Source organism: Rhinopithecus roxellana, chromosome 1 (genome assembly GCF_007565055.1).
Source record: "Rhinopithecus roxellana isolate Shanxi Qingling chromosome 1, ASM756505v1, whole genome shotgun sequence".
Taxonomy (NCBI): domain Eukaryota; kingdom Metazoa; phylum Chordata; class Mammalia; order Primates; family Cercopithecidae; genus Rhinopithecus; species Rhinopithecus roxellana.
Window position 1 is genome coordinate 183,371,461 of NC_044549.1, and position 12,068 is coordinate 183,383,528.

At 45.5% G+C, this 12,068-nt stretch overlaps 1 protein-coding gene across 1 annotated transcript in view; it reads left to right on the forward strand.

Moving 5' to 3' along the window:
- The window catches only part of EPHB1 (EPH receptor B1), a 445,762-nt gene that overhangs the window by 293,615 nt on the left and 140,079 nt on the right, over positions 1-12,068 (forward strand). The window contains exon 4 of the mRNA XM_010364833.2: positions 3,501-3,656. Coding sequence (XP_010363135.1) covers positions 3,501-3,656 — 156 coding nt within the window. The remainder of the gene's footprint in view (positions 1-3,500; positions 3,657-12,068) is intronic.

A 12,068-nucleotide genomic window follows, 5' to 3' on the forward strand; every position in this document is an offset into this window, starting at 1 on the left:
ATAAGTAGGAGTTGAACAATGAGAACCCATAGACACAGGGAGGGGAAGATCACACACTGGGGCCTGTTGGGGGGCAGGGGGCAAGGGGAAGGAGAGCATTAGGATAAATAGTTAATGCAAGTGGGGCTTAAAACCTAGATGATGGGTTGATAGGTGCAGCAAGCCACAGTGGCACATGTATCGCTATGTAATAAGCCTGCATATTCTGCACATGTATCCCACAACTTAAAGTTAAAAAAAAAAAAAAACACTTTAATAAATGAATTTAGGAATACTGCTTCTTTTATAAATTAAGGCATGCCTAGACAGATTTTATGAAAGTACTAAGTTATGAAGTCTGAGTATTAAGGAAATTCATACATTTTGTAATTATATGTAAAATATATTTTGTAGATATGATTCACCCATTATACATAACAGAAATCATGTATGTAGAAACACATTCTTCCATTGGGTTCCAGGATTTATTTTCCCACTTTGGGACTTGAAATTTGTATTCTGACCCTGAATTCTAAACGTCCCTGCAAAGAAATCTTGTTTTTGTTTGTTTGTTTGTTTTGGTTTTTTTTTGGGGGAGTGGGTAAGTTGGGATGGAGAGGAGTTAGCATTATTCAGCACACATTGATGCTAGCGACATTTCATATTTGAGTTTATTATTAATGTATTATGATTTGTGGGAGTTATTGTGAGAAATTTACAGTTCTTTTTCATAGACCTTTTATACAGATGAGCAAATTGAGGCTCTGAGGGATGATATAACTTGCCAGTGGTCACCAAGCTAGGAGCTGGCAGAGCCAAGAATTGAGCTCAGGACTGTCTGACCATTGCCAAATGCTTGTTTCTCTGGGGAGGATGGAGTCAGACCCCATCCTGGAAACTCTCTCCTCAACCACTCCCCAAGCTTCTCTCCCTAATGTCCAGCTTGGACCTCCTCCCTTCCACTTGCTCCTCTCGTGTACACTTTGGAATTCAGAGACTCAGTCACCCAGAGCTACCGTCCTCCATTAGAAACCTCAGAAGAGGCACTTTGCACATCCCCCTGCCACTTGTGGATATCAGGACAATTGTTTATGCTCTTAACTTATTAAATGTAAAGTGAGGAGGCATTTATGTGCTAGAAACACCTTGTTCTTCTTGGACTGGTACATTAAGAAAATTACGGCATGGCAGGGGCCAAATGTGAATGCTTGAGTCGTCACCACTACGCCTCCCCCACTCTCCAGAGACAGAGCTCCTGCCAAGTCCAGGCAGCACAGGCCTGGGATTTGTTTGTATTCACTGGCTGCAGAACCAAACAGGGCCAGGAAGGCTGGGGATTTATTAGGAAAAGAGCCAAGCATTTCTCACAGGAGATGAGAGATATGGAAAGAAGAAAAGGAAAGAGGAGAAAAACAGAAGGAGGGACCGTACTGAGTGGGCTGGGAAAGATGGATTAGTAAGCCAAAGTCTCGCATACTTTTGCCGTTCAGAGCTTCTCCCTTTCATGTTTTATTTGTTAGATCTTTAGTAAAGACTCAGACATACCTTTTTTCTTTCTACAGAGAAGTTTCTTCTGAATGTGCTGAGATGAGTCAGGAAGTGGTCCCTTTTTACGTGGGTCACAACAGGCATTGTTTCCCCAAAACTGGGAAACAGCATTCACTCCAGTGTCTTCCCCGATCCCAAGGGATGCTCTGCAAAGTAAGGCTTCTTGGTGAAACATAGCATTTTAAAAAGTTCTGTGAAATTCTCAACAAAGAATAAGATGAACTTTTAAAATTAGCATTTGAAAATATCTGGCCACGGTACCCTTTTGTCGTAGGTGTTAACAGTCCAAAGAATGTGGATCCCATGGAACACATTTGGGTTGTGCCATTCCAGAACACTGTGTTTCAGAGATTCCTTCCTGTCCAAAATGGGACCCCACCCAGCACACAATTGGAGAAACTGAAACCTTTTCCTCACCTTAAGTGAGCAATGGAGTGAGATAACTTTCACAGCATAGAAAACAATTCTTTCTTCTAGTCTTAGCAGAAAAGCAGTGGATATTTTTCAAAGAGCTTATGTGTACGTCATCACTATCATTTCTCCCACTGTGTGATCCTTGGTAACTTTTGTAACCTCTCCGTGTCCCAGTTTCCTCATTAGCAAAATGGAGATAATAATGTCTACCGCATAGAGTAATGCATGTAAAGCACTTAACAAGACAAGTTAACAGATGGTGGCTACTGCTGTTATTAAAGAATATTCTGTACTTTACAGGAGGGAACAATACATTTGAGAAGATTAACTTTCTATAAGTAGAAACCATTATAATGGCTCTTCCATTATACAATGATCACATTGTATTAGATTTATATGACTTCATTGGATCAAGAGCTCCTTGAAGGCAAGCTCTATTCTTGAATTCCCTATGTCATGTTTTCAGCAGGAACACAGTAAATGTTTGTTGAATGAAGTAATGAGGTGTGTAAGAAAGCCAAACAAGTTGACCAGTCAGTAAGTTTTACCCAGTCTCAAAGGAGGATGAGCCAGAGTAGGTTTCATGGGGACAGGAAGAGTAGGGGCTGAGATAATAAGGGAGGGCCTTGGGGAACTAGGGTAGGCAGGATCAATCTTGTGAGGGATCAGCAAGGAAGAAACCAGATACCTGGGCTCAAAAGTCTCTACAGATAAGACAAAGTTGAGACCCAAGGGACAGCTTGGAGCCAGACTTTTCAGGGAATGACTCATTATAAGCTGATCCCACAGGAAATTATGAGGATGTGCTGCACATGTGAGGGCCCCTCCAGTGGAGATCAGGTTGTAGCAGGTGTTCCCAACCTTCCCCACTGCCATGTGGGTGATAGATGACACCAAGTGCATGACATGTTCCCTGGTGCGCTGTCTGCAAAGTCATCCTTTCCTTGCCCCGCCCCTGAAAGCATATCAAAATGCAATTAAAGGAGAATGGTGTTGTTAAGGCAGTAACCTTGAAATCACTCTAATTTAGTTTTGAAGAATCACTTATGAATTTCAGCCCTTTACCATCATTCATAACAAGAGCTTGTTAATACATCTCACAGTGTTCCTCATGTGTACTGCAACATGGCATTGAAAAACTGTAGGTCCAACATGTCATTGAAAAACCTCGGACCCATTTCTATCTGAGGCCATAAGATGAGATGTCTTTAGTGAGTGGCTCAGGGAAAGGCCATGGATGTTAACCAGGTAGACAGAGGAGGAAGTAACCATTTATAGAGCACTTATGTCCCAGGAACTGAGCTACACATTAGATTTGTTTTCTCAATTAAATCTCTTGACACACCTGGAAGGGAAGAATTATTATGCATTTTGTTCAAGTGAGAGAGGTCATTGGTACCAGGAATGTATATTTCACAAGGGATTTTTGAAGAATTGGAAGTGTTAAATATGGGTTTCCCATTCTCTTTAAAGAGGAAGACACTCCTTTTCTGGTTGTAGGGAAGAGTTTCTGGCTGCCACACTTCCATTAATTATCACATGGTCTCTTTGTGTTCTAGCCTGCCCTGCAGGGACATTCAAGGCCAGCCAGGAAGCTGAGGGCTGCTCCCACTGCCCCTCCAACAGCCGCTCCCCTGCAGAGGCGTCTCCCATCTGCACCTGTCGGACTGGTTATTACCGAGCGGACTTTGACCCTCCAGAAGTGGCATGCACTAGTAAGTGTCTAGTAACGGCTTTGGGCTGGAGAGTTTGGTTCCCTGATGGTGCAAGTGGTGGGTCTGGGGCAGGGAAGAGAAGACATCATCCTTTGATCCCAGGGCAAAGTAGAATTGCTGGCCGTGGTGCTGAAACATACATCTCCTGTGCTCGGAGTTCAGGGGCCTTGTCCCTACGTATCACTGGGTGAAGATTACGTTTTTTTCCTTCCCCCTTCCTCCCATATAACAGGGCCTTCCTCTCACCCCGGAAAGGTAATTTCTGTTCATCAGATGCTAGACTGGAGAGTTCTTTGGATGCAAAATCATGATCTATTATCACCTCCCCCAAGAAGTCCCTCCTGGTGCCTATAGCTGAGAATCTCCTACCTCTTTGCTGGGTTTCCTATGTATTTGTAACCAGACTCCTCTCAGAGTGCTCATCATTTTATTAATTGTTCAGTTATTCTGTACTTATCTCAGTTACCAAATGAAGACTATTGTGTATCAGGACCATATATTCATCTTGTGTGCCTTCCAATGCCCAGCCTGATGTAGTGCTTGTGCTCCTGTCAAATGACAAGACCAGCGGCCTGACCACAGAGTGCATCTCCAAGGCAGAAATTCTATGGACTGGAGCTAATGCATTGGCTACATCACTGTCCCATTATATAATACAGAGGGAAGAGCAGTCTCCCTGCCAAAAACGGAGAAAGGCAGCTGCAATCTCTGGATAGGGATGTGAGAAGGGGTGCATTTCTCCCAATATTCTCCCCCATAATTGTGGGAGGAGGCAATCACTACTGTCCCCACACAGTACTTTGGATAATTTGCTCCTACTTCTCTGAGCATTTTAGCCCTGAAGTGGGGATGACCTCTCTTTTCAGTATTCCCATTGTATTTGGGAGTCAGTGCTCCAGGTTAGCCTCTAATATGTTAGAATTTTCTTCTGCATTGGATAATGCTGCCTGCCTCCCTGTGAGCAGGGACCTTTCCTTACACCTCCTTGGACCAAATCCCTTCCATCCATCCCCAGCACAGAAGAATGTTTCATATATACTTTCTGTTTGATGAACAGAAAAAGTGACTGGACTCCGAGTGGAAGAACTTCTTAATTCTAGCCTTGTAGTGTATGTAACCTTTACTGAGTAAAGAGGGCGAATAAAAGTATCTTCTAGATCAAGTTCCTGAGTTCAATCAATGTGTATAGATTTGAACTGATTTTCTACAGACCTCTCTCTCTGGTGAGTTAATATTAACAAAAATTATTGTATCTGCTGACCAGAGGTCTTGTTTTTCTGTTGTGCTGTCTCCTCCACTGACTTCTGAGGTTGCTCTGGGGGTCTTCCATGAGCCCAAAAAGCATTGTTTAATGTACTTCTTTAGAAACCACTTAAGGATGCTGAATCACTGCTCCCTGGATGTTCAGACCAAAGACTAGTCTCCATGATTGCCAAAGTATATGCCCAGGATCTCACACTATTCCTCCTGGAAACACTCCTTTCCATTCTTTCTCATTAACCCCTCTCACTGGCCGGCCTCCTTCTACAGATCAACCATGCAAATAGAAGGCTCAGCCTCCGAACTTCCCACTTCAGCAGACACACCCTGTAAATTCATTCAGTCCCTGAGTACAGTAACCTAGAGGAAAGGTAAACCAATGACTAAATGCTCAGAATGGTGATGTGCTGCTGCCCTCCTTGCTATAGCATCTCTCTCTTCTCTCTCTCAAGGCCTATCTTCCAGCCATCTGATCTGATGTACTTGAACCAGCAGGACTAATGCCTGGTTAATACCTGGAGGAGGGGGCAGGAAGCAGAAATTTCCCAAAACCTCCAGTATGTACTTTCTAGATCCTCACTCCACTGGACCTACTCATATCCTGAGTCTACCCTCCTTAAAATCAGACCTGAACCAGGCATGGTGGCATGCACCAGTAGTCTCTGCTACTTGGGAGGCTGAAGAAGGATGATCACTTTAGCTTAGGAGTTCAATTCCAGTGTGGGTGACATAACAAGAATCCCATCTCTAAAACTAATGATAATAATTTAATAATAATAGTTAATAATAAATCATACCGTATAGGTGTCTTCCTCCTGTCTCTGGTCCAGTTAGCTCTGGGGTTACATATACCCCCTATAGTCCCACCACAGTGTCCCCATCTTACCCAGAATGGAGGTGATTATTAGACATGCCTATATGTGTGACTACAGCTACCACACCCTTTGCATGCCTCTACTCTCCAGATATAGCAGGCTTTAGCATGCTTGGGTCAGACCAGAAATCGCTGAATCAAAGCCACATGTGGCTGTGGTGGCCAGTCCTGAGAGAAGCTTATAGATGCACTGTCCAGCTCTCTGCCTTGGTATGCAGGGACAAGCACTCACTGAAGGGACCCATAGGGCAGGGCTGAGGTGCAATGCCATGCTAGGCAAAACACGTATAAATAAATCTATTAGTTTATTGAAACTCATTAGATATTTGATTTATTGTGTGCCAGGAAAATACTGTATGAAAAAGTCAATTTGTTGGCTTTTATAATCTCATTAGGGTTTCCTTTTAAGGCATTCTAATTGGAGGTGCCATCTGTTCTCTTATAAAGGCATTGTACATCACCACAGTAAATAATTTTTCAGATACAAGGAACATATCTGGAGTTGTTGAGGCAAGGCACAGCCCTGTACTGTGGCCTTGGGGCTCCTGCTGGTTCAGTGGGTTGAGCAGGGCAGGAGTGCAAGGGTCCAGCCCAGCCTGAGATACACTGGTTGGGGTGGAGAAGGCACAGGTACTGGTTCACTTTGCACATTCACTCTTCCGTCCATTCCATCGAGAGACAAACACAACCTGACTGGGCACTGTGGGTACCCAGGTAAAGAAGGAGAGCTTTGTCTTTCTGAAATGTACAGGGCAGTGGACATCTACAGTGTTCAGGTCCTGTGCGCATGAGGGAGGGAGGAAGTGTCAGGAGAGATCAAGAGTCCAGGTCTGGAAGTCTGGAGGGGCCTCAGGTTTAGTGTGCAGCTGTTGACTTTAAATGGGTTATATCAGTAGTCACACGCATTCACTGGCAGTATTGGAAATTTATAAAGAGTTTTAGAATTTTAAAATGTGTCATTTGACAAGGCCATAAAACCTATAGTGCACTAAGAATTAATATTTTTAATGAATCCTGTTGATCCCTTTGGGCTGGCACACATATAGTCATTGTAGTTTTGTAGTGCTACAAGTGTTAACTTATTTCATGTAAACATTTGGAATGCATGGTACCTTTTGCAGCCCTGTTTAGGCATTTGTTTGTTTTCTTTTTAATCTACTGGGAGACCCAGGGACACCCCGCCCCTTGACCTCTGAGATGCCTCTGTGTGTCCAGCCTTGTCCTTGAATTTTGCCAGTGGACTGCGCAAAGATGCAGGTGCACCTCAAGACAGTGTCAAAGGGGCTGGTGTGGGCTCCGGATGACGTCAGAAAAGGGTGGCTTAGAGAGCTCTGTGTTTTGAGTCTGCAGTCACATCACTGCTGCTGGTCTCTGGATGACTAGCTCCCTTCTTCCTTCTTCTCTCTCCTCCCTTCACCTCTACCCAGTCCTGCAGCTCTAGATCTTCCCAGTACTTGCTCATATCCAAGAGGATGCCTCTTCCCTCAAACCTAGGCCATGTATGGAATGAGGTGGGAGCTTGGGGGATAGCTAGAGGCAGGTGACAAGTGACTCCACCACTCCCTGCTCATGAAACTCCCTGAATAAAGACAGACTACCTGAACGGTGGGGATCACCTTCAGTGAGGAGTTACTGAAGGGCTACTGACAGTAAGGGAAGGGGTCATATGAAAAGACAATGGGAGGGGACAAGGGGATGGTGCAGCCCCACCAGCAGGGAGGGGTTGCTAAGGTTATGGACTGAGGACCCAGCTCTGAGCTTTGGGCTTGCTGTGCTTCCGCTGAAAAAACTGCTGCCTTCCTCCCTGTACTGCTTACTGAGGCACTGCCCAGAGGCCCTCAGTTTCCCTGGTGAATTCTGGCATCCTTAAACTGCCTCAGTCTTGAGTGGGTTCTGGGAAAGCTCATAGAATCTTTGATTTCATGTAGTGGGTAGAAGATGGGCTTTGGCACTTCAGAGACAAAAGTTTGAATCTTGATTCTGTCTCTTGACTTCTCTGTGACTTTGGTCTAAATTCTTAGCTTTCTTACATTCTGTCATTTTATTCTCACAACTTCATAATAATGTATGCTTTTCTGAGTTATTATGAGGATTCAGCCAAATAGTATTGTAGAGTCCTTGGCACAGTGCCTGCTTCATAGTAAACTCTCAATTGATGTTAGAACTTGCTTTGGTTACATCCCTGGAAAGTGTGAAGATTGCAGCAGATATTGAAGCTTCCAGCATGAGAGGATGTTGGATATCTGAAAATAAAAGTGATGTTGTAGGGGGAGCCTAGGCTTGACGCCATCACTGAGCATCACAGCAGAATCCATGGTATGGTCCCAAACCACACAGTCATCTTGGCCTGAAGATCCTGCTGAAAACAAATGAGAAGGTGACCGCCCTACCCTGCGACCTGGTGTGCAGTGGGAGAAGGAAGGAGGCACAGGAAGAGCTTTTGAGAAGCTGCCGAGCTTGCTCCTCGCGGATGAGAGGTGCCAAGAAGCTGGGCAAGAGCAATGGCTCACAATACTGGCTTTCCATTCCCAGGCAGCAGAGGCCTAGCAGCTCCTCACACTGAGACACACTTCCCTTCCACAGGAGGACCAGATGGCAAGGGAGACATGGTGGGGTCAGCTGGGCAGAGGGACAGCCAGGAACGCACTCAGAGGTGCACGGCAATGTGAAACCCAGCACCACGATGCAGGGCTTGGCTTCTGTTTTAAATAATTTCTAGTTTACCGGGGAACGAAATGGAAAGGAGGAATTTATGAAGCAGGTTAAAATAGATAATTATGCCTTATAAGATTGCTATCTGTGAAAAACTATACAGAAGGACTGATGTGAAAATAATTACCTTGTTACATTGCTGACCACAAAAACCCCTTTTCTGTCACTCACATGGAATAAATTTTGATGGATCACAGAGGCAAGCTAGTGCTTGCATTGTTTCTTTTATTTCTTCTTCAAACGCAATGGACTTCTCTCTGCGGTTTTGATCATTTGAAATGGAATGAAAAAGGGACTTCAGAGGTCATTGTGTCCCCTGAGCCCACCTACCAACCCCTTAGATGAGGGACACAGTGCCTGCCAGTCTTTCAGGGTTCCCCTGGAGGCCATCCCTGGCCTCCCTCCTGACTGACACTGAGAGACAGGGAAGACTAGTGGCAAGGGCAGGGATTTTGAGTTTGTCTCCTGACGGTAAGACCTGGGTCAAGTTACTTAGCCTTTTGGAACACGAGCTTCCTCCTGGATAAAATTGGGTATGCTGGAACTCGAATTAGGAGGTTGTGAGAATTAAAAGCCAGAAAGCAAGTGAAGCTCCGGTGAAAACTCAGCTCAAGTGAACTCAAGAAAACTCAGCAAGTGAAGCTCAAGATGAAAACTCAGGTCTGTCTGACTCCAGTGCCATGACCTCAGTGGCAGCTAAAATTTGGGAGCTCTGAGAATGATGTTGCAAACCATTGTGGCAATGATGGTGATTGGCTGTTATTCTCACTCGTGAATCTGCCTTGCATAGAGAAGGATAAGAATCTGCTCTTCCCTGTCCCATTCCTGCATAGTCTGGTTTCTCTCCTTTAAGTTCGTGTTTCATTTTTTAAGGTGCTGGCAGTTGTTTCCCTCTTTTATCCCAGGCATGACAGGGCAGTGGTGGGGTGGGGGTGGGGGGTGGCGGGTGGCGTCCCTGTGGCATAAGGATCATGTCCCTTGGACAGACTGCTCAGGAGTGGGACATTCCCAGGGCCTAGACCCTGATCTTTCCAGGGAAGCAGGGTGGATGGAGAAGAGTGCATAGGGCTTAGAGGGTAGAAATGGCCTTGGGATGACAGGCACAGAAGGATGTCCTCTGCAAGTGGCCTCTGCAGCCAGGTTTGGTGGCCATAGAGCATTGTGGGTCTGTAAGGACATCAGCTTATAAACCCTCTGGTCTTGGGCACAGGATCTGCTGCTTCATGCTCAGTAAGATCCCCACTGATTGTTTCCTTTAGGTCAGTGGTTTTAAAATGCAGTCCCTGGACAAGCAGCCTCTGTGTCACCTAGGAACTTACTAAAAATAAAAATTCTCAGCCCCACCCCAGAGCCACTGAATGAGAAGCTGTGGAGGTGGAGCCCAGTGATCAGAGTTTTAACAAGCCTTGCGACTAACTCTGAAGGCTGTGAAAGTTTGGGAACATTGCTTGAGAGTTGGGTCATGTTCCTCTGTCCTTTGCTTTATGACTTCTGGGGAGAAAGGTCATTGAGTGAATTCTCACAGACTGGAACCACAGGGCCTTCCCCTCCTCATCAATGTCCTGTGTGCCAGACTGGAAGGCTGCAGGGAGTGGGGCTGTGAATACGTATGTGAGAGAGAGGAGGGATGGGGTGTGTTGTGAGTGTGAATGTGTGAGTGCATCTGTGTTTATTTGAGTGGTTCAAAGGAGGATCTCACTACTTCTCAGAATAATCCCCACCTGTTCTGGCTCAGTTTCTATTTCATTTTCACTCTTTTTTTTTTTTTTTGAGATAGAGTCTCACTCTCTGACCCAGGCTGGAGTGCAGTGGCGTGATCTCAGCTTGCTGCGACCTCCATCTCCCAGGTTCAAGTGATTCTCCTTCCTCAGCCTCCCAGGTAGCTGGGATTACAGGTGCTCGCCACCACACCCAGCTAATTTTTGTGTTTTTAGTAGAGATGGGGTTTCACCATGTTGGTCAGGCTGGTCTCGAACTGATCTCATGATCCACCCACCTCAGCCTCCCTAAGTGCTGGGATTACAGGCGTGAGCCGCTGCGCCTGGCCCATTTTCACTCTTGAGTGGTCAGAGCAATGCGAAGACCTGCAAAGGACATTTTTAGCTGAGGCTGGGAGCAGTAATGGGGGAGAGAAGCGAGTGGAAGCCAGGAAGCACAACGTGGCTAGAGTGAGCTCAGGGAGGGCTGAAGGAGAAACTGAAACAGAAGGAAAGTGACTGATGGACACCATTTGCCCGAATTCAGAGGGAGGATCCAGAGGGTAGCCAGTGTAAATGGGTGATGGGCCCCAGCTCACCTGGGAGGAAATCAGACCAAGAGGAAACCTCTGAGGCTGCTGCTGCAGGGAGGAGCTCTTCAGGCCAATAGGGCAATAAGCACTCCACATGAGACAGGAATCTAGTGTCGTAAATTGGGGACTGCTTGCTTGTCTGCATGTCTACACAATGAGGTGGTTTTACTTTTCAAAAGTCGACCTTTTAACAAGTCTTTACTTGGGTTAATCTAGGGCTTGCAAAATAGTAAAAGAAGGCTGCTTTGCTCCAGCTGAGCTCTACCCATCGCTGACCAGGGCTTTAGTGTGAGTTACCCTGTGTGTTCTATTCGGTAGGTAAAGAGACTGTTTGATATTACCCTGATGTGTAATCCATGTTGCCCATAAAAAATACATTTGTGTTTTTGAAGGGAAGGTAGTTTGTGTTCTCCTTGAGGTGAACTTCAGACAAAGGTCAAAGATCAATGAGTCAGAGGACAAGCCTAGATTTGGGTCCCCGCCCCATGCTGGACAGTAGATGGTTTATACACCTGGATGCAAAAGGAGGGAGTATGACTGCAAGCTGGAAGCTATTTATAACTGTCACTACCACATCAGGAAGGGTCAGCGTTGCCTGTGTAAATGTGCTTTCACACTTCTGTAATCTACAATTTCTTTTCATAGTTGTTTGACCCAAGTGAGTATAACCTTTTTGAGGAATTGTGTAGCTCTAAGTTTTAAGCTAAAAACCAGGCACACTAGCTAACACGTCTGTTTCAGAATTTCGTAAGAGCATTTGGAGTCACAGATTGTTGACACTCTGAGCACTGCCACCCCAAATCCTCCCAATGTTAGCCTTCTCCCTCCAGTAACCCAGAGAGGCAGAGGCGGTCATGCCACTTTTATTTTTCTGAGCATTTGTGATGACAGCTCATGTCTTGTGCAGGACAACATCACTCCATTGCCAACAGCAGTAACCCATTGCTGGGAGAGAGGCATTCTGGACTTCAGATTGGGCACTCCTTCTTTACTCCTGTCCATTGGTCAGTCCTTGAGGACCAATGCTCAGCAGGCCAGTGATTTTAATGCTTAAGAACAATGTTCTCATCTTTTTAAAATTATCTCCTTGAGGCTAAACACTTGTTGCTTTAACTGTTGCCCAAATTTCCTGACCCACGCCCCTGCCCCTCTGCCATATGTCCAGGCTCCTGGCTGGCCTTTTCTGAATCTCTCACATTTATCGATAAAGCTCTCAAAATATGGCAGCCAGAATGAGACTTGTGATCCTCACTCCAGAGCAAGGTTCAGTAGAAAA